This window comes from Erinaceus europaeus, chromosome 7 (genome assembly GCF_950295315.1).
Source record: "Erinaceus europaeus chromosome 7, mEriEur2.1, whole genome shotgun sequence".
NCBI lineage: Eukaryota > Metazoa > Chordata > Mammalia > Eulipotyphla > Erinaceidae > Erinaceus > Erinaceus europaeus.
In genome coordinates this window covers 114,076,156-114,103,042 of record NC_080168.1, presented here as the reverse complement: position 1 = coordinate 114,103,042, position 26,887 = coordinate 114,076,156, and the positions used below count along the sequence as shown (strand labels likewise).

The following is a 26,887-nucleotide window of genomic DNA, read 5'->3' as shown; positions in this document are numbered from 1 at the left end:
GATACATGGGGAACAGGGGCTTGAACCAGGGTCCTTGTACGTGATAATGTGACTCTACTGACTGCCACAGCCTGCCTGACCACTTAAATGCAAGTATTTAGAGATCAAATCTAGGGGCCGGAAGGTGGTGCACCTGGTTGAGCACATGTTACAGTGTGCAAGGACCTGGGTTCAAGCCCCTGGCCCCTACCTGCAGGGGTAGGGGCTCCACGAGCCCCTCCACGAGTGGCGAAGCAGGATTGCAGGTCTCTCCCCCCCACGCCCCTTTCCCTCTCGATTTCTCTCTGTCACTATCTAAAAAATAATAATAAACACAATAATTTCTTTTAAAAAGAAAATCTCAGTAATTTTTAAGCCTGTGAAAGGGTTTTGAGATTAAAAGCTTAGGAAGCAAAGCCCTAGTGGGTTAGTACTTCAGACCTGGTGCACTCTATTGTAACTTACTTGGCTGTTTCTGCCGAGTTGTTTCAGTGGCACTGCAAAGCAGTAATGAAGTCTTCCAGTTGCCTTTCTGTCCGCAGCCTGATTTCCGCTGGCTTACATGTATTTTCCATTTGTCCTCGTTCTCTGTGACTTTCTTAGAGAGATGGCGGGTGGCACATGGGGCAGCAGAGTGTGATTCCTAACATCACATGTGCCACTGCGATTCTCTGGTTCTCTCTCCTTTTCCTCATACATAAATCACATCATCATTATTGAAACTTCATGTTTGTTCATTTATTTATTTATTTTTGTTTTCCCTTTCGTTGCCCTTGTTGCTTGTTGTTGTAGTTATTAATGTCGTCATTGTTAGATAGGGCAGAGAAATGGAGAGAGGAGGGGAAGACGGGGAGAGAGAGACAGACACCTGCAGACCTGCTTCACCGCCTGTGAAGCGACTCCCCTGCAGGTGGGGAGCCGGGGGCTTGAACCGGGATCCTTACGCCGGTCCTTGCGCTTCGTGCCACGTGCACTTAACCCTCTGTGCTACCGCCTGACTCCCTCGTATTTATTTATTAATGAGAAAAATAGAGAAGGAACCAGACATCACTCTGGCACATGTGCTGCCGGGGATTAAACTCAAGACCTCACGTTTGAGAGTCCAGTGCTTTACCCACTGCACCACCTCCCAGACCACTAAACCTTTAAGAGAGGGAGACAGACACCACTGCACGGAAGCTTCCCCCCGGTGCTCTGTTACGCCATGTAGTGTGCAGGGGCTTGAACCTGAGCTCAGAGCAGACACAACCCTGACTGAGCTATTTCACTGGCCCCTTTTATTGTTACTTGTCCAGAGCACCACACAGCTTTGAGTACTGGTGGTGCCAGGAGTGAATGGGGATTTGCCAAGTGCACGTCCAGTGTACTGCACTGCATAGCTCCTCCGCCCTGGCTTAGATCTAAATTTTCAGTTATTTTGGCTATGTTTTCCAGATTTCCCCAGAAGTGCACTTACAGTCAAGTAAGTGCACTTCTAGATAGTACTTTAAAAAAAAAAACACAACAAAACACCAGTACTAATTAGCTCTGGTTCATGGTGGTGCCGGGGGATTGAACCTGATACTTCAGACCCGCAGGCATCAGAGTCTCTTTGCATAACCATTATGCTATCTACCCCCGCCCCCAGATAGTACTTTTTAAATTTTATTATTATTATTATTTTAAAATTACAGAATTACATGTCGACGGGTTTGAATCCACACCATTCCCACCACCAGAATTCTGAATCTTCACTCTCCTCACTGCAATCCAGCACAGTTCCCCTAAAGTTGTAGACATGGGCTAACCATCTTCTCTGTAACTGTCTGTCCACATTTATACCAAGTTGCCTCTTCTCTTCCTGATTCAATCCTCTCTTTCCCTCTAAACCACTCATGACATCAAAGCTACCTCCATTATGGCCCTCTCCTTTTCCTTCTCTCTCTCTGGGTGCTGATGGAGCTGGAGTGCAGAGTCCCCTTATCTTCGTCCTGTCGCCTCTCCCCCGCTGGGAGTGTGGGTCATGGTTGTGTATGGGGAGCAGAAGGTAGGAGTTCTGGCTTCTGTAGCTGCGTCTCCGCTGAGCAGGGGCACTGACAGGTCAATCCATACTCCCAGCCTGTTTCTGTCTCTCCCTAGTGGACCAGAGCACTGGAGATGTGAGGGTCCAGGACACATTGGTGAGATCATCTGCCCAAAGAAGTTGGGGTGGAGTCATGGTAGCTTCTGCAGCCTGGTATCTGGAAGGTAGCATGACCTGAGGTTGGATGAGAATGCTGTCTGAGAGAGTGGTGTCAGAGTGGAGCGCCACATTTGAAGAGTTGCGAGGTTGACTTCTCAGGCTGGTATCTCAGGTGACAGTCCACAGTAGGATTTCAATAGCAGCATAATGCAGGGTGGCAGCACCAGTAGCGATTTGGTTAACACTGACAGGGTTGATGTGGTGGTAAGGAATCATACAAAAGGAATTTCAAGGAGTATGGCCATATCCTAGAGGGACCAGGACTGGGAGAAATGCGGGTCTTAAAGAGGATGCAAGGGGTTTCTTATAGTCTTAGAAGAAGTTAAAATATCAGTAATTAATTATTATAGCCAGGTTAATTAGGGAGCTAAGTATCTGTGTTATTATTTTTTTATTCATTTTTCCTTTTGTTGCCCTTGTTTTGTTGTTATTACTATTGTTGTTATTGATGTCATTGTTGGATAGAAGAGAGAGAAATGGAGAGAGGAGGGGAAGCTAGAGAGGGGGAGAGAAAGATAGACACCAAGGGGAGTCGGGCTGTAGCGCAGCGGGTTAAGCGCAGATGGCGCAAAGCACAACGACCGGCATAAGGATCCTGGTTTGAACCCCGGCTCCCCACCTGCAGGGGAGTCGCTTCACAGGCGGTGAAGCAGGTCTGCAGGTGTCTATCTTTCCCTCCTCCTCTCTGTCTTCCCCTCCTCTCTCCATTTCTCTCTGTCCTATCCAACAACGACGACAACAACAATAATAACTACAACAATAAATCAACAAGGGCAACAAAAGGGAATAAATAAATAAAATTCAAAAAAAATTTAAAAAAAAAAAAAAAGAAAGATAGACACCTGCAGACCTACTTCACCGCCTGTGAAGCGACTCCCCTGCAGGTGGGGAGCTGGGGACTCGAACCGAGATTTTTTTTTTTTAAGATTTTATTTATTTATTAATGAGAAACATAGGAGGAGAGAGAAAGACCCAGGCATCACCCTGGTACATGTGCTGCCGGGGATTGAACTCAGGACCTCATGCTCGAGAGTCCCATGCCCTATCAACTGCACCACCTCCTGGACCACTTGAACCGGGATATTAATGCCAGTGCGTTTCACGCCATGTGCGCTTAACCCGCTGCATTACCACCCGACTCCCAGTATCTGTATTATTATACTTAACTTCACTATGATCTGAAAGCTTCTAGTGGTATCCGAACCTCCTTATATTTTAAATACTTACAAGGTCAAAAAGTCTTGCCCTATCTGGCCTAAAGCTGTAACTGATTTAGATGTTTGTAGAGCTTTATTTTCCGATACATTTTTATAGATCCATAAACAATCCCCTTATCAGAGTATGATCATTTTGCAAATCTAAGATAAATATTAGCAAGAGCTAGTATTTGTGCTTAGGGCTATAGTCTAGGCAGTTGGGGAACTTGAGATATTAAATCTCTCCACCCCTCCCACATGTCATATTGCTATTGACAGGACTCAATAGTGATAAGACTAGAGTTTCACATCTTCCCCACCACCGAAAGTCTGTGTCCTCCCCTCTAGGTAGCCACAATAGTTTTCCCATTTTATTTTATTTTTAAATATTTTATTTATTTATTTATTTATTTATTAATGAGAAAGATAGGAGGAGAGAGAGAAAGAACCAGACATCACTCTGGTACATGTGCTGCTGGGGATTGAACTCAGGACCTCATGCTTGAGAGTCTGATGTTTTATCCACTGTGCCACCTCCTAGACCACAATTTTCTCATTTTAAATGAGGAGGTTGTTTGTTTTATGTATGTGTGTTCAGTTCTCTAAATTCCACATATGAGTGAGGCCATCCATTAGTTTTCCTGTACCTCCTTGCTTATTTCACTAAGCATAATGTTCTCAAGTTTCATCCATTTTATCCCAAAGGGTGTAAAATCATCTTTTTTATTGCTTAGTAATATTCCATTGAGTATATGTCCCATAACTTTTTTAACCAATCATCTGTGGAGGGACATTTTGGTAGCTTCCAAATTTTTGCTATTGTGTCGTTTTGCATGAAAAGAGAGAAGAGGAGAGAGAGGAGGTCCGGAGCGAAGAGGGAACACAAATCTTTATTTGCGCTGGCACCTCAGAGTTGGATGCTAGAGAAACAGGTTGAGGGAACACAAATCTTTATTTGCGCTGGCACCTCAGAGTTGGGTGCTAGAGAAACAGGTTGAGGGAACACAAATCTTTATTTGCGCTGGCACCTCAGAGTTGGGTGCTAGAGAAACAGGTTGAGGGAACACAAATCTTTATTTGCGCTGGCACCTCAGAGATGGGTGCTAGAGAAACAGGTTGGGCCACGTGGAGGTAGCGAAAATGGCTGCCTCACAATAACCTTTCCTGCGTCTGAACACCGAAGTGAAGCGCTGGCAAGAGAGCGAGGTTCAAGAGAGCGAGGTGCGGAAGAAGAAGGGCTTTTATAGGAGTAGCTTTCGCGAGAATGGGAAGGGGGAGGAGTAACCAAAGCACTTCAACTATGGCGGGGAAATAGACAATGTCCTGAGGGCACAACATGGTGGAACAGGCGCTCAGAGAATGTCGTGGGAACTAGCAATAGCCCGAGGGGACAACATGGCAGATGTGACTGCACAGTTTCCCAGCACTATTGTAGATAATGCAGCTATGAACATGGGGGTGCATATATCCCGTTGAATTAGTGATATTATCTCTTTTGGATAAATGCCTAGGAGTGGGATTGCTGGGCCATAAGGTATTTGCTAAAGGATTCTCCATACTGTTCTCCATAATGGTTGTGCCATTTTGCATTCCCACCAGCTGTGTATTAGAGTTCCTTTCTCTCTGCTTCCTTTCCAACATTTATCTTTTCCTGTTTTGTTGATGAAGGCCATTCTTACAGGTGTGAGGTGGTATCTCAGTGTGGTTTTAATTTGTATTTCTTTGGTGATGAGTGAGTTAGAGCATTTCTGCATCAGATAGTACTTTTTAAAAGATTATTTTCATTAAAGAGACCAGACCATCACTTAGCTGTGGTATGTGGTAGTGCCAAGGACTGAATCCGGAACATCAGTTGTGAAAGTCTGGTGTGCTGCCTCTTTGTTGAAATTTTATCTATTTTGTAAGTAATTGTTATTATTTGTAAATAATTTTATAGTGACTTTTTTTTAAGGGTACATTCTTTACCTGGAGAGCTGTATTTTCCACCCTGTGGTGTTTTTGTTTGTTTGCTTTGTCTTCACAGCCTTCCTATTCCTGGCCGACCTTCTTTCTTTCTTTACCATGGCGCTGTCTATCTCTGGGTCATGGTAGTATGGGGGTTTGAACCTGGGACTTCGGAGCTTCATCCATGAAAACTTCTTTGCATGACCACTATACTGTCTTCCATACTCCTGGCCAAAAATTTCCCACCCCCAAATAGAGAGGAGAGATGGAAAGACACTGAAGCTTACCTCAGTGCAGACTCAAACCCATATAGTGATTAAAAATACATATTTATTAATTTATGAGAGAGAGAGAGAGAGAGAAACAGCATTCTGATACATGCAGTGCCAGGAATCAGACTCAGGACCACATGCTTGAATTCACATCTTTGAACACTGTGCCACCTCCTGGACTACCTATAGTGATTTTTTGGTAAGATTTATTATTTTTTTGATGTATTTTTTTATTTTTTATTTATAAAAAGGAAACATTGACAAAACCATAGGATAAGAGGGGTACAACTCCACACAGTTCCCACCATCAGAACTCCATATCCCATCCCCTCCCCTGATAGTTTTCCTACTCTTTTTTTTTTTTTTTAATTTCCCTTTTGTTGCCTTTGTTTTTTTATTATGGTAGATATTACTGTTGTTATTGATGTCATCGTTGTTGGATAGGACAGAGAAATGGAGAGAGGAGGGGAAGACAGGGGGAGAAAGACACCTGCAGACCTGCTTCACCACCTGTAAAGTGACTCCCCTGCAGGTGGGGAGCCGGGGGCTCGAACCAGGATCCTTATGCCGGTCCTTGTGCTTTGCACCACGTGCACTTAACCCGCTGCGCTACTGCCTGACTCCTGCTTTCCTAGTCTTCATCCCTCTGGGAGCATGGACCCAGGGTCGTTGAGGGTTGCAGAAGGTGGAAGGTCTGGCTTCTGTAATTGCTTCCCCGCTGAACAAGGGCGTTGACAGGTCGGTCCATACTCCCGGCCTTTAAGATTTATTAATGAGGGGGAGGGAGAGAATGAGAACCAAAGCACTACTCTGGCACTTGCAAACCTGGGACCTTACATCTGAGAGTCCAACATTTTTTTTCCTCCAGGGTTATTGCTGGGCCTCGGTGCCTGCACTACAAATCCACTGCTCCTGGAGGCTATTTTTCCCATTTTGTTACCCCTGTTGTTGTAGCTGTTATTGTTGTCATAGCTGTCGTTGTTGGATAGGACAGAGAGAAATGGAGAGAGGAGGGGAAGACGGAGAGAAGAAGAAGACAGACACCTGCAGACCTGCGTCACCGCCTGTGAAGCGACTCCTGCACGTGGGGAGCCGGGGGCTCGAACCGGGATCCTCGTGCCGGTCCCTGCGCTTTGCGCCACGTGCGCTTAACCTGCTGCGCTATACTTGCCCAGCTCCCCAAAGTTTTTTTTTTTTTTAATATTTACTCCCTTTTGTTGCCCTTGTTTGATTGTTATTGCTGTTGTTGTTGTTGGATATGACAGAGAGAAATGGGGAGAGGAGGGGAAGACAGAGAGGGGGAGAGAAAGATAGACACCTGCAGACCTGCTTCACCGCCTGTGAAGCGACTCCCCTGCAGGTGGGGAGCCGGGGCTCGAACCGGGATCCTTACACCAGTCCTTGACCTTTGCACCACCTGCGCTTAACCTGCTGCGCTACCACCTGACGCCCTGAGTATTTTTTTTTTTAATGTTACTTTTTACTCGATTTTTTTGTGTGTGGATTACTTTTTTAGACTCTAGATTCTGTAAAACTGGTCATATTTATTTAATCATTCAGAATCAATCGGAGATCGAGTAATGAACAAAATCCTTAGCGCTTTTGATGCGCATTCTATGGTAGTGTTGGGGACACAGACAGAAAACATATCGAATGGTGAGTGTGCTCCAGTGACTAATAAAACAGGGTACGGTGTGTCAGTCACGTCCATCTTGGGGTGAGGGATAAGCAGGGTGGGAAAGACAAGGAATTATTGGAGAGGGAAATTGATGTGCCATTTGGGGGGGGTCAGGGAAGACCTAGCTGGGGAGACACCACTTGTGTTACGTGAGCCAGCAGCTGTGAAACGGAGGCTGGCGTTTGCTTCTCAAGGAAAAAGGACAGTTGGGGCTCTAGAGTGAGGCGCGATGTGGGCTGGGAGGAGAGGGTGACAGGAAATGGAGCCCTTGCACGTCATTGCGTAACTCTGGCTGTTATTCTGGATGAAAATTATCTGGCTGATAATATTAATGGGATCACTTTGGTCACTTTGTGGAACGGAAGCAGGGAACCAGTTGTGAGACTTTCACAGTAATTTGCATGAGAGATGACAGTAGCTTGGACCAAAGTGGAAGCAGTGGTGGTGCTAGAGATAGATTCTGTATAGAATTTGGTTGTAAAGTCCGAACGTAGTGTTTGCTTTTGGGTCGGACAAAGGAAATGAGTCTAAATAGACATAACTGGGCGAGGGAGATTGTACAGAGGTACACTGAACTTGCACGTCTGAGGAACTTGCACGTCTGAGGACCCCAGGTCGCAGGTTATAGACTCGTTTTTTTAAAAGCTATCAGCTAATTTGAGCTATATGGAGAGAGAGGGAGAGAGATTGACTACAGCACTGAAACTTCCTTCGTTGTGATGGGGATCAGGCTTGAAATTGGATCGTGCACATGACAGAACATCACTTTTACCAAGTGAGCTATTTCGCCAGCCTGCCCTACCTGTTAATAAGGAGCACACCTGACGCCTGGTGCTGGAAGGTGCATTACATGCTGTGAGAGCCAGGCCAGATTTGAGTGTACAGTGAGAATGGCTTCTAGAAAGAAAAACACAGAGGGAACAGTACGGTAATCTTAAAACATTCATTCAAAGACATTCTCAAACACCACACTTACTTTTCCAGTTCACGGTATTTGTTTATGCCCACATATGTGTCACTTACTTTGTCCTTGCATATATAAGATTCCAAGTGAAATAGCTTCTCTTCCTTTTTTTTTATTAAGTATTTACTTATTTATTCCCTTTTGTTGCCCTTGTTTTATTGTAGTTATTGTTGTTGTTATTGATGTTGTTGTTGTTGGATAGGACAGAGAGAGGAGGGGAAGATGGGGGTGGGGAGAGAAAGATAGACATCTACAGACCTGCTTTACTGCCTGTGAAGCGCCTCCCCTGCAGGTGGGGAGCCGGGGCTTGAACCGGGATCCGTGAGTGGGTCCTTGCGCTTCACCTGCTGCGCTACTGCCTGACTCCCTTCTCTTCCTCCCCCCCCCCCCCCCCCCAGGGTTATTGCTGGGGCTTGAATCCACTGTAGCCTATTTTTTTCCCTTTTGTTGCCCTTATTATTATTATTGCTGTCATTGTTGGTGGATAGGACAGAGAGAAATGGAGAGAGGAGGGGAAGACAGAGGGGGAGAGAAAGACAGACACCTGCAGACCTGCTTCACCGCCTGTGAAGCGCCTCCCCTGCAGGTGGGCAGCCGGGTTTTGAACCAGGATCCTTCCACCCGTCCTTGTGCTTTGCGCCACCTGCGCTTAACTCGCTGCGCTACCACCCAGCCCCCTTCTCTTCCATTTTTAAAGACTGATATACGAGAAAGACAGGAGCGTCACTGGTACCTGTGACACCAGATGTCACACTTGGGACCTTGTGCTCCAGAGTCCAGTGCTCTACTACCTGGTGTGCCACCTCTGCCAAGAAATACCTGCCTTCCTTCATTCCTTCCTTTCTTTCAAGATAGAGCCAAGAGGAGACACCGCACTGCACAGTGCTGCCGCACTCCTGTGTGGTGGCGGGGCTTAAACCTGGGCTGCATGCATCCTACCCAGTGAGCAAGTGATATTTCCTGTACCAGCAAAACTCGGCCAGCTAAGTCTTTGTTGTAAGGAATGGCATATGGCATGTTTAACAGCGTCTCTGGACTCTGCCCACTAGATGTCAGTAGTATTTTTCATTTGTGAAAGCACAAAGTACTCCCAGATGTCACCAGATGTTCCTGCAGTGTGCTACGAATCACCTGAATTGAAAAACGGCAGTAACTGCTTTAGGCTGGGGAAGCAGCTTAACCAGCGGAGCATTAGACTCGCGTGTGGCTCTTCCATCTCCTGGCGCTGCCTGTACCACAGTGGGACTCTGGCTTGTCTTTCTCTCCATCTCTGCTTTATGTGAAACTCTCTCATATGTGATAAATAAATCTTAAAAAAACAACAAAACAAAAACTGGGAGTCGGGCAGTAGCTCAGCAGGCTAAGCGCTTGTGGCGCAAAGCGCAGGGACAGGCATAAGGATCCCGGTTCGAGCCCCCGGCTGCCCACCTGCAGGGAAGTCGCTTCACAGTCAGTGAAGCAGGTCTGCAGGTGTCTGTCTCTCTCCTCTCTGTCTTCCCCTCCTCTCTCCATTTCTCTCTGTCCTATCCAACAATGACGACATCAGTAATAACTAAAACAATAAAAAAGGGCAGCAAAAGGGAATAAATATTAAATAATATTTTTAAAAACTGCTTTAGAATGTTCTTCAGTGTGAACTGACTGATGAAGGTTGTTTGTTTCTTGAAAATGCCTCTTTGCTTCCTTCCTTTCTCTCTTCCTCTCCCTCTCTCCCTCCTTCCCTTTGAGAGTGAAAAGACAGAAAAGGAGAGAAGCGCCTGTAAGCACCGCTTCACCCTACACGTGGGGGCTGGGAGCTTGGCCCCGGGTCCTCACACACAGTAATGTGCGCACTCTGCCCGGTGAGCCGCCACCTACTCCTTTGCTCTCATTTTAACACGCTCCCTTTGGGCATTGACTTCTAGGTTATCATTTAGCACAAGGATGTACTTACTGCAAGGCTGGAGAGATAGCATAATGGTTATGCGAAAAGACTTTGCTTTTGTTTTATATCAGAGCGCTGCTCAGCTGTGGTTGAGTGCTGGGGATTGAACCTAGGCTCATTATACTGTCTCCCCAGCTCTAGTTGTGAGATTCTTTTTGTTGTTGGATAAGACAGAGAAATTAAAAGAAGGGGAGAGAAAGACACCTGCAGATCCCTCCCCCACAAGTGACGGGCTGGGGGCTCAATCCAGGATCCTTAACCTGGTCCTTGTGCTTAGTGCCATGCATGCTAAACCCACTGCGCTACCACCTGACACTTGTGAGATTCTTTATTTCGTATTATCTATGGATTGTTATCTGTCATTAATCCTATAACATTTTCAGCCATCCCCCCCCATGAGAGGGAGTGTACAAGTTGATTTAGATACACTCTGGTACATGTGATACAGGGTGTCAAACTTGAGGACCCCATGCTTAAGGGTCTGATGCTTAATCCCTGCACCACCTCCTAGACAAAGCAAAAACCCAGAGCATTACGAGCATTACTTTGGCACAAGAAATACTGGGAACCGAGCTTGGAACCTCATGTCTGAGAGCCCAGTGGTTTATCCATCGTGCCATTTCCCAGCCAGCTCAAATCTTTTTCTTTTCTTATTTTTCTTCCTTCCTTCCTTCCTTTTCTCCAGAGCACTGTTCATCTCTGGTTTGTGGGGGTTGAATTTTGGACTTCAGAGCCTCAGGCACTGGAGTGTGTTTGCATGATCATTATGCTGTCTTCCCCACCTTTAACCATTATTTCTTTACATTTTGCCTCTGACTCACTCTTAACTCCCACACACCCTTCTCTGACTTTACTGTAACGACTTAGCATAGATTATTAATGACCGAAGTATGGTTTAGGACTTCAAGACTGAGTCCCACCTTTTCCTTTGTCCTAACATCTGACAGGTCAGTAGAGGTTGAAGCCCGAGTATACTAGTAGGTCCTGTAGCTCTAAAGATCGGGAACTGCATTGTTCAATGTGGTAATCACTCGTGACATTAGTTAACTTGAACATTGAAATATCAGTAGTCTGAAGTCACTCGCTCAGTCACACTAGCCACATTTCAGGTGCTTGATACGCGCATGTGGCTAGTGGTAATTCCCTGTGGAATTGCAGATAGAGTGTTTGCGGGAGGGCAGGTGGTGGTATACCCGGTCAGGTGCACATAACGGGGCACTTCACAAGCGGTGAAACAGGTCTGCAGGTGTTTGTCTTTCTCCCTCCCTTTCTATCTCCCCTCTGTTGAATAAAAATGAGGAGAGGACAGAGAAAATTTGCGTAATTGCAGTGAGTTTTGTTGGCACTAAAAAGTAATCAGTGGAGGCAATTATGTGTTTTAACCACAGGTTAAAACTGGAGGGCCATCCTTTGCCTCCTTTGAGAGAGCTCTCAGGATTTTTAGATCATCAGGTTTGAATGTGTGGGAAGATGCCAGACTTGGGAATCCTGTGTAATGAGCATTTGTGAAGTGAGAATAGTGATAAGGACAGGGATGTGGTGCTGGGGATGAAAGCTTGCAAAAGTCGCAGTTGTACTACCTGTCAGACCGCACGAAGGTCACTTTCTTGAGTACTTTTCCTTGGTCTCCCTCATACATTTAAAGCTTCCTACCAGGGCCGGGCAGTGGTGCACCTGGTTAAGCGCACACAATTGCAGTGTACAAGGACCCAGGTTCAAACCGCTGGTCCCCACCTTCAGGGGAGAAACCTTCACAAATGGTGGATGAAGCAGGGCTGCAGGTGTGCCTCTCCCTCACTATCCTCCCCATCCCCTCTCGATTGGTCTGTCTGTATCCAATAGTAATTTTTTTTCTTTAAAAAGCTCCCTACCTTTTGTTTCAGCAGAGCTAAGCTCAACTTGGACTGGAGTCTCTATTCTCTACTGCACTGATAACGAATAAATCCCACTTTTCTGTCTTTAATAAACGCCCAGCTCTAGGGGATGGGTGGTGGCACGTGTGCTGGTTGAGTGCACACATCACTATGTGCAAGAACCCAGGTTCAAGCCCCTGGTTGCCGGAACAGGGGAGAAGCTTCATGAGTGGTGAAGCAGGGCTACAGGTGTCTCTCTCCCTCTCTACACCCATCTCCTCAATTTCTCTGTCCTATCAAATATAAGAAAAATTAAAAAACAAACTATAAAAGTAAGGGGGCCGGGCAGTGGTGCATTGGGATATTATGTGCAAGGATCTTCCCACCTGTAGGAGGAAAGCTTCACAAGCAGCTGAAACAGGCCTGCAAGTGTCTTATCTTTCTCCCTTTTAACCTCCCGTCTCAATTTCTCCCTGTCCAACCAGATAAAATATAAGAAAAACCGATCGCCAGGAACTGTGGGAACTGTGGTAGTGCTGGCACCAAGCCCCAGTGATAATCACGGTGGCAATAAATTAAATGGAAGCATACATACAAATGTATGGTTCAGCTTTTTTTTTGAAGTAAAGCAGTAAAAATAGACAAAATCCATAAATCTTAAGAAAGGCTTTCTTACCTTTTAGGACCCAACTGAAGCCACTCACTCAAAGTTGTGAGGAAAGTCTGTGTTAGATTAAAATACATTCGTAAAAGGGTTTGAGCAACTATTCCTCCAGGGTTCTAGCAATTCCTGAGATTTCAGAAGGGAAAAAGTGCCAGTTTCTCCCCTCCCTCTAAATTTCTGACTGCCTCTATTCAACAACAACAAAAAAGAGTTAAAGGTTTGTTAGTAATAAAATACACATGACACTTGCTAAAATAGAAAAGACACTCTTCAAGATTTCTTGAGGGAGTAGCACACAAGAGCATCACTCTGGTAGATGCTGTGCTAAGAATCCATCAGCGCACGCCCTCAATCTTGAAAGGCTGCTGCACCACCTCCAGGCCACGACGACAGATTTTTTATCAGACGTACTGTTCATCTCAGGCTTATAATGGTATGGGGAATTGAACCTGGGACTTTAGAACCTCTTTACATAACCATTATGCTACCCCCTAATAGATTATTACATATTAAGTGAATAGTTGGACATTATTGATAGTTTTTTAAGGTGACTACAGACTATATAACGATCTATGTTACTATTATTATTCACCAGAGCACTTCTCAGTTCTGGTGGCGTGGGATTGTATCTGAAAACTCAGCATTTCGGGCATGAAAGTCTTTTGCACAACCATTATGCTATCTCTACAGTAGTTAATTTATTTTCCCTGTTGTTAGATGGGGGGGGGGGGGAGAGAAAAACAGACACCTGCAGACAGGGAACCGGGATCCTTACACTTTGTGTGCTACCGCCCGACTCCTAGTATTTCTTTTTTTAAATGAAGTTGGATGTCAATGTAACTTTGGATAAAAGTTGAAATTTGATATATTCCTAAAACTGAAAGTTTTTCTCTGTTATGAGATACACCTTTTTTTGACTGAGTGCAGTGCTGCTCAGGTGGTGTGGAAGATTGAGGCTTTGCATAACCATTATGCTGTCACAGTTTTAGAGAGTTTGTTAGTAGTAACTTAATTGTGATAGAGATTTTTCAAATTGCTTGTGCATATTAATATTAGCCCTTGCCAGTGACTTCCATCTTGCTGATGATGGTTGGTTATCATCTTTGTTCCACTTTGCCCACTAGGCATTTGATATGAGTGATAAGTCCTTTTCCCTCAGTACTTTATTTTCAGCTTTCCAAAGGCACTTCTCTCATTAGGAGGGAGACCAGTGAAGAGTCACCATCTTTCAGTGCTGTTGTGCTCCTGGGTTTCGCCATTAGTCTCTTCTGTATTAGCCATTTCGTGAGTTTATCCCACCTGGTGCCTTTTAGGACTTTCTACAGAGCTGTGGCATCTAGCCTTGTGTGTTCCCAGCTCATACCTACCTCCTCAATGTCATTATTTTTAGCATTTTTTAAAACCACATACTATTTGATTCTGGCTTATGCAAAATATTTTCATGCCTGAGATTCAGGTCCCACTACCGCCATAACTGTTGCGCTGTTTCCCTGGCATTAATGTCGCTGTGTAATAAAGTTTTAATGTGATCAGAGACTGGAGACCGCTTTATTTGGGGGAATACATCTGTTTAGCTCAAATTTCCTTTTTAGACTTTCGATGTCCAGAGTACATTTTTTTAAACATAAAAGTTCAGTCTCACCAGCATTGTTTCCATACTGTGTATCCCCCAGGTATCGTCTTTATCAGAAAGTGAGGAGTCTCAGGACTCATCCGACAGTATAGGTTCCTCACAGAAAGTCCACGGGATCCTTGCACGGCGCCCATCGTACAGGTGAGTACTCTTCATACCAAACAAGTTGAATAGTGGTGTGTAAGAGCTTCAGGCCGGACGAGGACCCATGTCATTCTCCTGAAGCAGTTAGGCTGGTCGTCTGGCAAAGGTGAGTGTGTTAAGTATTGCTGTTAAAATTAACGAAGGATTTCTAGGGAAGGGAGATAGCTCACTCAGTAGAATGTGCTCTGGTGTCTGTCCCTCTTTCCTTACACAGAATGGAAAAGGCAGTCTGGGGGAAGCCCAGCTTCCTGACTCTGGGTCTTTGCCCAACACCTTGGAAACCAGTGACAATAAATATTTGTGATTCCAAGGTGACTATCCAAGAGTAGATATCTAATAATTACGAAAGATAGGAGGAGAGAGAGATGTCAGGTTCTTTGTGGCACGTGTGCTGCTTGGGATGGAACTCAGACATTTCTTTAGTAGAATTGACCAAACCTGATTGCTAAATGGTAGCAGGAGAAAGAAACGGACACAATTTTGAAACAACAGCAGCAAGGGATCTTAAGATATTTTGTGAGGATGGTGTATAGAGTGTAGTCATACATTCCTGGTGAAATAAGTAAGAAACTAAGAAACCCTTTAAGAATATATGAGTTAGGCACTAGCTGGTGAAGAGTTCTTAGACTGAGGGAGATGGTATAATCCCAGGGAATTGTTCTGGCTGGAACCCAGCAAGTAACCTGCTGGCGAAAAGAGACGCAAAATTCTGTAGAATCTTGCTGTCATATTAAGGAAGGTATAAAAAGCTGACTGAAATAATCCATTATTGAGCACCGTGGACAAAAACTTTAGTGTCTCTCCCTAAAAATGTAGCCTAAGGACTGGGAGGTAGATAATGACTCCACTTACCAATGGCTGGTGTCTCCCTCTCTAAAAGAAAAAAACATGAGGTGGGTGGGTGGGTGGGGAGAATCCAGGTCCATGAAGGATGACAGAGGACCTAGTGGGGGTTGTATTATGGGAATCTGGGGAATGTTATGCATGTGCAAACTATTGTATTTACTGTTGAATGTAAAACATTAATTCCCCAATAAAGAAATTAAAAAAAAAGAAAAAAACAAACATCAGATCAAAGCACATGGGTATAAAATAAAATAAACCCCCTTACTTACAGAGAAGTAGACTTAGACCAGGGAGGTAGCTCAGAGGTAAAGACATAAAGGAATCAAAGTCCAAATACTAGGGTAAGGAGACTTCAGGTCTCCTTATGGCGCTCTGGCGTTCTGCTCATGTGAACGCTCACACATGCAGTCAGTTCAAGAAGTCTTTCTTCTTAAGGGGGGAAGGGTGCAGAGAGGGCCAGTGGAAGAGGAAATAGGTCAGGGTAGAGCATCTGCTTTACCTGCCTGAGGTGTCTGGTTCGATCTCAGCTCTCTGTGTACTGGAGTGATGCGAGGGGAAGTGATTTAGATGAGGGTGGAAAGGTCGCAGGGGATGTGCTATTTATGGCCCTGTAAACCATGACATTTACTCAGTAATTAAAATGACTGGTGGGGGTCTGCGCTGCAGCGCAGTGGGTTAAGCGCTCGTGACTAGTGCAGAAGCTAGAACACTGGATTCTCAAGCATGAGGTCCCAGATTTGATCCCCCAAATCATGAGAGAACAGGAGTATCACTCATAAGTTAATAAATGAAGTTTTCTCTCTTTTGCCTCCAGGGCTATTGCTGGGGCCCGGTGGGTGCCTGCACTATGAATCCACTGCTCCTCCACGGAGACCTTCTTGTTGCTGTTGATATCGGCTAGACAGAGAGAGAAAGAGAAAGATACACCTGCAGCAACCCCGATAGGTGGGGAGCCCAGGGCTCAAACTTGGGTCCTTACGCCATGTGCACTTAACCTGCTGCGCTACCACCTCGCCCCTGAAGTTTTCTTATTTTTAATGATTGGTTATCATATGAAAAATAAGGCTGATATTCACTGAAATGTGCAAGTCTACCAAGGGTGGAAGAATATCATATTGTTACAGTTGAAGTGCCTACTGAAAGGAAATATGCAATATTAATTGGATTCTGGTGTTCAAGAATAATGCTTGCTTCTTCCTCCATGTCCATTTGTGTTTTGGAAGACTTTTTGGGGAAGGAATGTTTCCATCCCCTTATTATTTTTCCAGCAGAATTATTGCTGGAGCTGGCACTACACCAGGTCCATTTCACTGTGGCTCAAACACTAGCCTTAAAATAAATAAAAAGACCCAACTTTGGGTCTTTTCTCTGACCCAAAGTCGATCTTATTAACAAAGGCAGCTAACACAAGGAAATGAATAGTACCTCTAATTAATAGAATAATTTATGGGGGGCATTTTATACTTCCATATTGAAAGGCACGCCTTGAATGAAGACTTATTGAATATTTCTTTTCAAGCCTGCAGTACACATGTTAAAAGTGTTTAGCAGATTTTTAAGTTGTCCATGTTACCAACACTAATAAAGTTCTGTTTTTCACAGAAAAATTTTGAAAGACCTATCTTCTGAAGATACACGAGGCAGGAAAGGAGACGGAGAAAACCCTGGAATTTCTGCTGTCACTTCTATGTCTGTCCCAACTCCCATCTATCAGACTAGCACTGGACAGTACAGTACGTATAGGACTGAATTATTACAGGAGGGACACGCAAAAACTAGCTTTCTTGTAGAAAGACTGCTGTGTTAATGGTGATTACTAACGGGTGACAGTTTGAGGCAGGAATAAGGCACAGTGCTTTTTCAGTGTCATTGACTCCATCCCACACTTTTGAGATAGAAAGTCACATAGCTATAGATAATGGCATCAGGCTCAAGTTGAATCGAGAGAGATTTTCACCCCCAAACTACATGGTATCTTAAAACTTCTCTCTTAGATACTAGCCAGTTATATCCATTATAAATAATACCAGTAGAAATTACTTGGATGACTTAAATAAACATCAATGCTGAGTTTTCAGTTTGAGGTTAACAAGTACAAATTGTGATTTGTAATTATGTCCACATAATCGAGGGTGAGACAGAATTAGGAAGAGAGAGACACCGCTTTCTTGTGAAGCTTTCCCCCTATAAATAGGGGCCAGGGGCTTGAACCTGGGTACTTGCACAGGGTAGTAAGTATGCCCTACTAGATGTGCCAATACTCAGCACTAGGAAGTCTCTGTGTCTCAAACTGTTGTTACGAAGAGTCAGTATGGGGGCGGTTTGGTGGTACACCTAGTTGAACACACGTCACAGTGGGTAAGGACCTCCATTCATGCCCCCAGTCCCTACTTGCAGGGGTGAAGCAGTGCTGCAAGTGTCTCTCTCCCTTGATTCCTGGCTGTCTATCCAGTAAATGAAGATCGTGAAGTTTGCAGACCTAAGTTAGCACTTACTGGTGTAAGAATCCCATCTGAAGGTTAAAATTAAAGACTAATAATGAGTATGTGGGAACTCTGGCAGTGCAATGCCAGGAATCACATTCAGGACCTCATGCGAAAAAGACCATCCACTGTACCTGACCCTTGAGGGGTCAGACTGGTGGTCGGGCAAGCCGGAGGAAATTACATATCTGCCATAAACAGGTGTGTGTGTGTGTGTGTATATACTTACACACATCTAATATTCTACAAGAGTTTATAGATTGTACTTGTTGAATACTGAGTTTATTTGGTCAGTAATTTAGTGAATGAGGCCTGGGCAGGTGGCTCAGTGGTAGAGGCCCTGGCTTTGCCCGCTACTCCCACATTCTTGCTTTTTCCTCTTCTACATCAAGGCTGTGTCTACCACGCCATCCCTGGAGGCACTTTGCCTCCACAGGTTCTCACAGCGTTGTATTTCACAAGAGGGGCTGGGCTATAGTATATTTGTTCAGGAAAAAATTTGGGATGACGTGCCAGCAAGTCCACTGCATTCCTGTTGCGCTATCCCCTCCCCCCCCCACACGTCTAGTGGCATAGGAGTTTCTTGCAATTTTTAGAATGCTACTACTCCTGTGCTGACTTTTAAAATATATATATATATATATAATTAATTAATTTTGGACATACAGAAATTGAGAGGGTGGGAAGATAGACCGCAGTACTGCCAACTCCTTCCGTGTGGGGGCCCGGCTGGAAGCTGAGTCGCACACACACAATACCCTGGGCAAGCAGACTGTTTCGTGGCCCCAGGCTGATTTTTCATTTCAGATGGGGAAACACAGGGAGAGACACCACTGCATCATCTCTGAAGCTTCCTGTGGTGCTCCCATGTGGTACTGGGACTTGAATCCCAGGCTTTATACATGTAAGGTGTGTGTTCTGTCAAATAAGCTATCTTCTGGCCCCAGTTATCTGTTCCCCCTTTTTAAAAAATAAATCCATATACATGTATTGCTGTTTAGAAAAAAAAAATTTTTTTTAATATGTGGTACTGGGGATAGAACCTAGGACCTTATGCAGGCACTCTAGCTCGGAATCTCCCATGGAGTGCCACGCAGTGCGCTCATGCTCACTATCTGCTCAGCTCTAGCATGTGAGGTGTCGGGTGGAACCTGGGGCGTCATGCATGCGAGCTCCCTGACGAATCCCTAGTTTAAGGTAGTATATTAACAAGTTAAATTTTATGATAGATCGATATGGCTTATTAGTCTAAAACCATTAAGACAAACTATGAAGACGTCATAGTTAGAAATGAATTAAGTACCGTACAAATTAGTATTTGGGGTAACATTGTCTAACAAAATTTCCTTTAAAAATTTTTTAACAAGAGAGAGCCAGAGCATGACTCTGGCGCATGTGCAAAGTCAGGGATCAAACTCAACACCTCACTTTGAGATCCCAATGCTTTCTCCACTGGGGACTACCAACAAAACTTCCTTACTGATGGACTTGTCCCATGTCTACATTATCCAGTACAGTCAGTAGCCACTGTGCTTTTTAAGCACTTGAATGATGCTGGTAAGACAGATAGTTTTTTTTTTTAAATATTTATTTTCCCTTTTGTTCTTTTAGTTATTGTTGTTGTTATTGATGTCGTCATTGTTGGAGAGGGGAGAGAAAGATAGACGCCTGTGAAGATAGACTTCCCTTCAGGTGGGGAGCCATGGGCCGAACCGGCATCCTTACACTTTGTGCCACGTGCGCTTAACCCGCTGCGCTATCGCCCGACTCCCGAGACTGAATTTTTTTATTTAAATAACCATGTCTGGCTAATGGTTACTGTATGTGAACTGGAGATTCCCAGTATGTATATTAGACAAGAAGCTTTCTTTGAATGAACACAAACTGTGTTAAACTTTCCTTCTACTTATTTTTACTTTAGAAGTTAGTCATCGGGAACCAGGGATCAAACTCTGGGCCTCATGCTCAGCTGTCCAGCACCTAGGCCACAACAAGCAGCACCCTCTGTATTAGCAGGGAGTATTTCATAGAACCACAAGTGTTTTTACCAGTTGGTTATACTGTTCAATTTGAGGCTTAATTTAAGATTAATGTATCTGAACTATGAAGTTTTGCAAATATGAATCTCATTTCTTTTACATAGACCTCACCTAAAGTAGCCAACAGTTAACAAATGGAACAGCACGTAAAATAAAACTATCTTGGGGGTCGAACGGGTTAAGCGCATATGGTGCAAAGCACAAGGACCCTGGTTTGAGTCCCCAGCTTCCCACCTGCAAGGGAGTCGCTTCATAGGCATTGAAGGAGGTCTGCAGGTGTCTTTCTCTCCCCATCTTCCCCTCCTCTCTCCATTTCTGTCTGTCCTATCCAACATTGAACGACATCAACAACAACAACAAAAAGGGGGAAAATGGCCTCCAGGAGCAGTGGATTCATGGTGCAGGCACTGAGCCCCAGCAATAGCCCTGGAGGCAAAAACAAAACAAAACAAAACACATTATGGTGTTCCCCACCCTACCCCCTAGTCCTTTTGGAATTAGTGTGCTGTCTAGAGCCTTTTAGTAACAACGCTCTCTTTGCTTAAAGTTGCCATCGCCCCAAATGGAGCCTTACAGCTGGCCAGTCCAGGCACAGATGGAGTACAGGGACTTCAGGCATTAACCATGACAAATTCAGGCAGCACTCAGCAAGGAACAACAATTCTTCAGTATGCACAGACCTCTGATGGACAGCAGATACTAGTGCCCAGCAACCAGGTGGTCGTACAGAGTAAGTATGCTTAGCTGTCTACGGCAAGTGTCCAAACATATTCTGAAACCCTCTCAAGACTGCACTCATTTCTTCTGACCACACAGCTGCATCAGGAGATATGCAGACCTATCAGATCCGTACCACACCCTCAGCTACTTCGCTGCCACAGACTGTGGTGATGACATCTCCTGTGACTCTTACATCGCAGACCACTAAGACAGATGACCCCCAGTTGAAAAGAGAAATCAGGTTGATGAAAAACAGGTACGTGGTAATACTGTAAGAATGAATATGTTTCCAGATCTTTTTTCCCCCCTTTTGTTACCCTTGTTATAGTTATTGTTGTTATTGATGTCATTGTTGGATAGGACAGAGAAATGGTAGAGAGGAGGAGAGAAAGACAGACACCTGCAGACCTGCTTCACTGCCTGTGAAGCGACTCCCCTGCAGGTGGGGAGCCTGGGGCTCGAACCAGGATCCTTGTGCCACGTACGCTCAACCCGCTGCGCTACTGCCTGACCCCCCATGTTTCCAAATCTTAAAACATGTTAATTGGAGTTGCATGTTACAAATAAGGAAATAGACATACTTTTAACACTCAGTAAGGTAAGACTGAATCTTTTATTTTTAAGAAAAAGAGATTCTCATGCCTGATGCTCCAAAGTCCCAGGTTCAGTCCTGAGCACCACCATAAGCCAGAGCTGACCAGTGCTCTGGTAAGAAAAAATTTTAAAAAGAATAACTTATAAACTTTAATTTCATAGGGAAGGGAGAGACACCTGCAGCACTGTTCACTGCTTGTGAAGCTTTCCCCCTGCAGTTGGGGACTTGAAAGAAAACCCCAAGCCCTTGCTCATGGTACCCGTGCACTTACCAAGTGAACTACCACCAAATCCCTGAGTATGTCCAGTTCTCAATGAATCAGTGAGTCCTGTTACTCAGTTTCCTTATTTAATACGTAACCTAGAGTTGTTCTTTTCAGATTTCTGTTTATTTACCAGAGCACTGCTCAGTTACGGCTTACAGTGGTGCAGGGGATTGAAGCTGGGACTTCAGAGCCTAACGGTTGAAAGTCTTTTTGCATAACCATTATGCTATCTCCTCACCCTATTACCATTTTTCGGGATGAGGCTCAATTACTTGCCCAAAACTGCACTGCTTAGTAAGTGATATAGGTAGGGTTTTAATTCAGGGTTCTTTTTGCAAATGACCAGATTTATAATACAACTCTGGTGTTTTTTACCTATCAGTTACCATCTTCATAGGGGTAGGCCAGGGGTGGTGCTCAGTTGGTAGAATGTATGTTTTGCAAATGAGGTCCTGTGATTGTGTGATCACCTGCTAGCCCCCTGAGAAAAGGAATAGAAAGCAATATTCTTTTTATGTTAATGACAACCCATGAAATATTTTGGCGCTTGACTGGCGTGAGGATCCTGGTCCGAGCTCTGGCTCACCTCCTACAGGGTAGTCGCTTCACAGGCAATGAAGCAGGTCTGCAGGCGTCTTTCTTTTTATTTATTTTAAAAAGGAGACATTAACATAACTGTAGGATAAGAGGGGTACAACTCTGCACAATTCCCACCACTAGATCTCCATATCCCATCCCGATAGCTTTCCTATTCTTTATCCCTCTGGGAGTATGGACCCAAGGTCATTGTGGGATGCAGAAGGTGGAAGGTCTGGCTTCTGTAATTGCTTCCCCGTTGAACATGGGTGTTGACTAGTCGATCCATACTCCCAGGCTGTCTCTCTTTCTATCCCCCTCTGTCCTGTCCAACAACGACGGCAACAAAAGGAAAAATAAATTTGAAAAAAAAAAAAAAAGAAATCAAACAATACTGGGACAGAAGAAAGTAGAACAATTCTTGCAAAATCTACATATAAAATTGATGTGGTTTAAAGTACAATTTCTGTAGGTCTTTATGAAATTGGACAAAAATATCTGGCATTTTCATGTGGAAGAAATCAGTCCAAGAATGGCCAAGAACAGAGAACACTTACCTGTCTCTTCAGTTATTGAAACATCCTCTCAAGCCAGTGTACTCAGAACTAAGTATCAACAAGAGGGGAGACCATTCACCTCGCCTAGTGGCCATTTTTCTCCTTTATTTCTTTTAAATTTTTATTAGACAATAGCAAACAGGGCCAGGAGCCTAGAAATAGCTTCTTGTACTAGTGAAATAGTTATAAAGGATTTATTTAATAACTGATGCTGAAAAAAATCAAATAATATTTAAAATCTAGAGAAATATATAATGTTATTTCACATCAAGAAAAAGTCTGAAAAGGCTTTTATATTTTAAAATATCAAATTGTAGATTAGAAAAATGTATAAACAGATTAAGGGTTAACATCTATAATGCACAGAAACTTCCTAGGTTGTCTGATTAACTTCTCGTTGTAATAATGGACAAACAGTACAAATGAACAAGAGATACTAGGCAGCTTACATGTTGAGAGCAAATCCAAAGGACTGGCTAACCATTTGAAAAGATGCTTCATATTAATGCAGTAGGGAAATGAACATAGCAAATGTCCACATAATATATCTGTGTAGTAACAGAAAACATTATTAAAATTGTTTTTTAAAAAGTTTCAAATAGTGGTCCAGGAGGTGGTGGCGCAGTGGCTAAGGAACTGCACTCTCAAACATGAGGTCTTGAGTTCAATCCCCAGCAGCACATGTACCAGAGTGATGTCTGGTTCTTTCTCTCTCCCCTAACTTTCTTATTAATAAAGAAATAAAATATTAAAAAAAAAAAAAGTTTCAGTGGTCCAGGAGGTGGCGCAGTGGTAAAGCTTTGGTCTCTCAAGCATGAGGTCCTGAGTTTGATCCCCGGCAGCACATGTGCCAGAGTGATGTCTGGTTCTTTCTCTCTCCTATCTTTCTCATAAATAAGTAAAATCTTAAAAAAAAGTTGTATTAAAAAAAAAAGTTTCAAATAGGTAGCTCAGCGGGTTAAGCGCAGGTGGCACAAAGTACAAGGACCGGCGTAAGGATCCTGGTTTGAGCCCCCGGCTCCCCACCTGCAGGGGAGTCGCTTCACAGGCGGTGAAGCAGGTCTGCAGCTGTCTTTCTCTGCCCCTCTCTGTCCTGACAACAACAAAACATGGACAACAAAAGGGAAAATAAATAAATCTAAAAATATTTTTTAAATTGCCATTAAAAAAGTTTCAAATACAGGATAAAAATGCACTTTTGGGAGTTGGTCAGTGGTACATCATGTACAAGGACCCAGGTTGAAGCCCCTTTTCGATTTGTCTCTTTCTGTCCTAGCTAATAAAGAAAAGGTCATCAGAAGAGGTGGATTATCATGCTGGCAGTAAGCCCCAGCCATAAACCGTGGTGGCGATTAAAATTTTTTTTAAATACTTTAACTTTATATTATTTCACAGAATTGCCCCTATATACACATATACAAAGCTTATGATTATCAAACTGTATTTAAAACTCAATGAACAAAGACCATTTTGCTTATGAGACCTGAGCACCATTTATGATGTCCAGTTAGTCTCTCCCTCTCTTCTTTCAAGTGGGCCAGGAATCGAAACAGACTCTCATGCATGTAGGGTTCCCATTGTTATTTCAAAGAAGTATGTGTCAGAAGGTATCGGGAACCTGTAATCTCACTCCTTTTATTGTCCTTCTTTATACTTCTGCCCTGACATTGGTCTGATGACCTTTTGTTTTCATTATCTAAACAAACAGACTTCTCAAGATAACGAAAACTGTAAGTTGGTATTAAGATTTGTTATGTTTTTATGATATACTGGTATTTTACGTTCAATAAATAAATCCACTTATCATTAAACAGACACACTGAATGAAGGGAGACCATATGCAAGCATGTAGGCTGTATGACTTACTTTCTGAGGCTCTAGAATAGGAAAGATCTCTGGTTGATAGTAATGAGAACAGCAGCTGTTTGCGGAGGGATCTGGAGCAAATGTGATAGCAAATGTGAACGTCTTGGGCCTGTAGAGCATGCATCTTACTGTGAGCCCTGGCACTGCGATGGGAGCACCATGACACTGGGGGGAGCTCCACAGATGGTAGGAAAAGAGTCTGGGAAAAGTCAGATCTGGTGCACACACAAGAAAACACTGTTTTGGTAGAAGTGGGGCGTATGCCTTCGCCAGAAGTTACTGGGTTTTATAATGAAGATCTTGTGTGTTCCACTTATACACAGAAATCTTTTCAAAGATTTATTTTTATTGACAAGAGAGAACCAGAGCATCAATGACACTGGCATATACAGTACCAGAGATCCAGCTTGGGACCTCATGCTTGCAAATGACGGCTTTCTACCGCGGAGCCATTTCCCAAGCACCTTTTTATGGATAAGGGAAAAGAGATGCCCCAGGAGAATTATTGCAGTACGCTCAGCACTCAGAGTCTGAGTCCTCTTCTAAGACCGGCTTTCCTTCCTTACATGCAGAGAAGCTGCTCGAGAATGCCGCAGAAAGAAGAAAGAATACGTGAAATGCCTGGAGAACAGAGTTGCGGTCCTGGAGAATCAGAACAAAACCCTGATAGAAGAGCTAAAGACTTTGAAGGACCTTTATTCCCATAAAAGTGTTTGATTTTTAAGGATGTTCTGTGGACTTGCCTAACAATTAGATGGATTTCTTTGTAGTGGAGTTTATAAATTAAAAGGTCAAATAAATGAAGCATTTTTATCTAGGCATTTTCAACTCAGCTTATACAAGAGATCTCATGACAGAGGATAAAGTGGGAAGTGGCCTCAAAGAAGTTACTGACAACTGGAAACTGTAAAAAATCAAACTTACTCAAGAAACAGGAAACAAACCATCAGTTTGAATGCTCGAAATAACAATAGTTGTCTATAATCTAGAAGTGGCAGATAAAATTTGGTAAGTTGAATTTTAAAGAATTGATCAATTTACCTTGTAGTTTGAATTTCTTCAAGTTTACCTTTATTCAATTGTGTGTATATTTTATTTCTGCCAATAAATTCCAAATTTCAAATGTAAAAAAGTTAATGAATAACTAGATATATAAATTATGTGACTTGATTATGTAGATATGTCCTATTGTCAAGTCTTCTAAATGGGTTTTTAAAAGTTTGTTTACTGGACTTGAGAGGGTTTTTGAGACCTGGGTAACTAGTTTTGAAGTCTGTCCTCGAAGGCATCTTAGGTACATGATGCAAGGAGTGAAGTAATTTTGTAATTTTTTTTTTTTATCAGAATGGAAATAGAACTGTTTAAAAGTTTGATACTTTTAAATACGTTTGTTTTTTGGTTACTCTGGGAATGGTGATTTTTCTTACAGATATATAATTGTTTTTTGATTCTATATTCTGTATGCAGTTGAATAGACATTACTTACTTACTCTGTTATGCTTCATAGAAAGGAATGTTTACAGGGCCTCGAGATGATATTAAGAGTATTTAAAAAAAAAACCCAGAAGATGCATACCAAAGTTTTCAAGAAAATTTTATAATTGATTTAATGTAAGGTTTCTCATATTCTAAAGTAGTAGTACAGTTACAAAGGCAGTTTTATGTCAGAGACTATTTTGTAATTAGTGAATGGTACATTTATAAGGAAAGTGGCTGCCAATATATTTTTATAGCTAATCTTTATAAATTCTAATGTTGAGTTTTTAATGATTTTAAATGTTTATATAGTTTATTCGGGGAAAAATATTTTGCATCTCAAAGCATAATTTTTATATTATGGGAATTAAAATTTTGCTGATTGGCTAATGTTTGAATTGTAAAGTTTATATGCAGTTTATCCAAAGTTCAGAAATGCTATCAGTAAACCATTGTTTAGCCTTTCTATTCCAAACTGTATACACTTTGAATAACTATTGTGTGCTTGTTATACAGTATGTATCATATTGTTTATGAAATTAAAGGATATTTGATAGAAAATGTTTTCTGGATATAAAATATGTTAGTATATGAATGACAAACTTCCTGATAGCCATTTTACAATGACTGTTGGGATTTAGTTTTAAAATGAGTTAGTTTTGATCTACACAACTTTTTAATTTATTTATTGCCTTTTGTTTCTATTGTTGTTGGATAGGACATAGAGAAATGGAGAGAGGGGGAGAGAAAGACAGACCCCTGCAGGTGGGGAGCCGGGGGCTAGAACCCAGATCCTTATGCCCATCCTTGCGCCACATGCACTTAACCCGCTGTGCTACCTACCGCCTGACTCCCTACACAACCTTTTTTAAAAGGGGCATATTTTTAAGCTTTGATTCAATCAAAACCAATTATAATAAATTAAAAGAGCCAAACTATCTGGAAGTGTTTAGAATGTGGTTAAGGAGCCTGTATTACATGCATTTTGTGTG

At 43.1% G+C, this 26,887-nt stretch overlaps 1 protein-coding gene across 2 annotated transcripts in view; it reads left to right on the top strand.

Annotated features, from left to right (window-relative positions):
- Nucleotides 1-26,456, top strand: part of ATF1 (activating transcription factor 1) — a 49,440-nt gene extending 22,984 nt beyond the window's left edge. Inside the window, exons 3-7 of one of the 2 annotated variants that reach the window (XM_016190578.2) lie at nucleotides 14,369-14,469; nucleotides 16,921-17,051; nucleotides 20,388-20,570; nucleotides 20,657-20,816; nucleotides 24,992-26,456. In XM_016190578.2, coding sequence (XP_016046064.1) covers nucleotides 14,369-14,469; nucleotides 16,921-17,051; nucleotides 20,388-20,570; nucleotides 20,657-20,816; nucleotides 24,992-25,136 — 720 coding nt within the window. In that variant the 3' untranslated portion in view covers nucleotides 25,137-26,456. Of the gene's footprint in view, nucleotides 1-14,368; nucleotides 14,470-16,920; nucleotides 17,052-18,608; nucleotides 18,711-20,387; nucleotides 20,571-20,656; nucleotides 20,817-24,991 lie in introns of those variants that run through there. The other variant, XM_060195367.1, reaches the window with a different exon arrangement.
- Nucleotides 26,457-26,887: the final 431 nt, after the last annotated feature.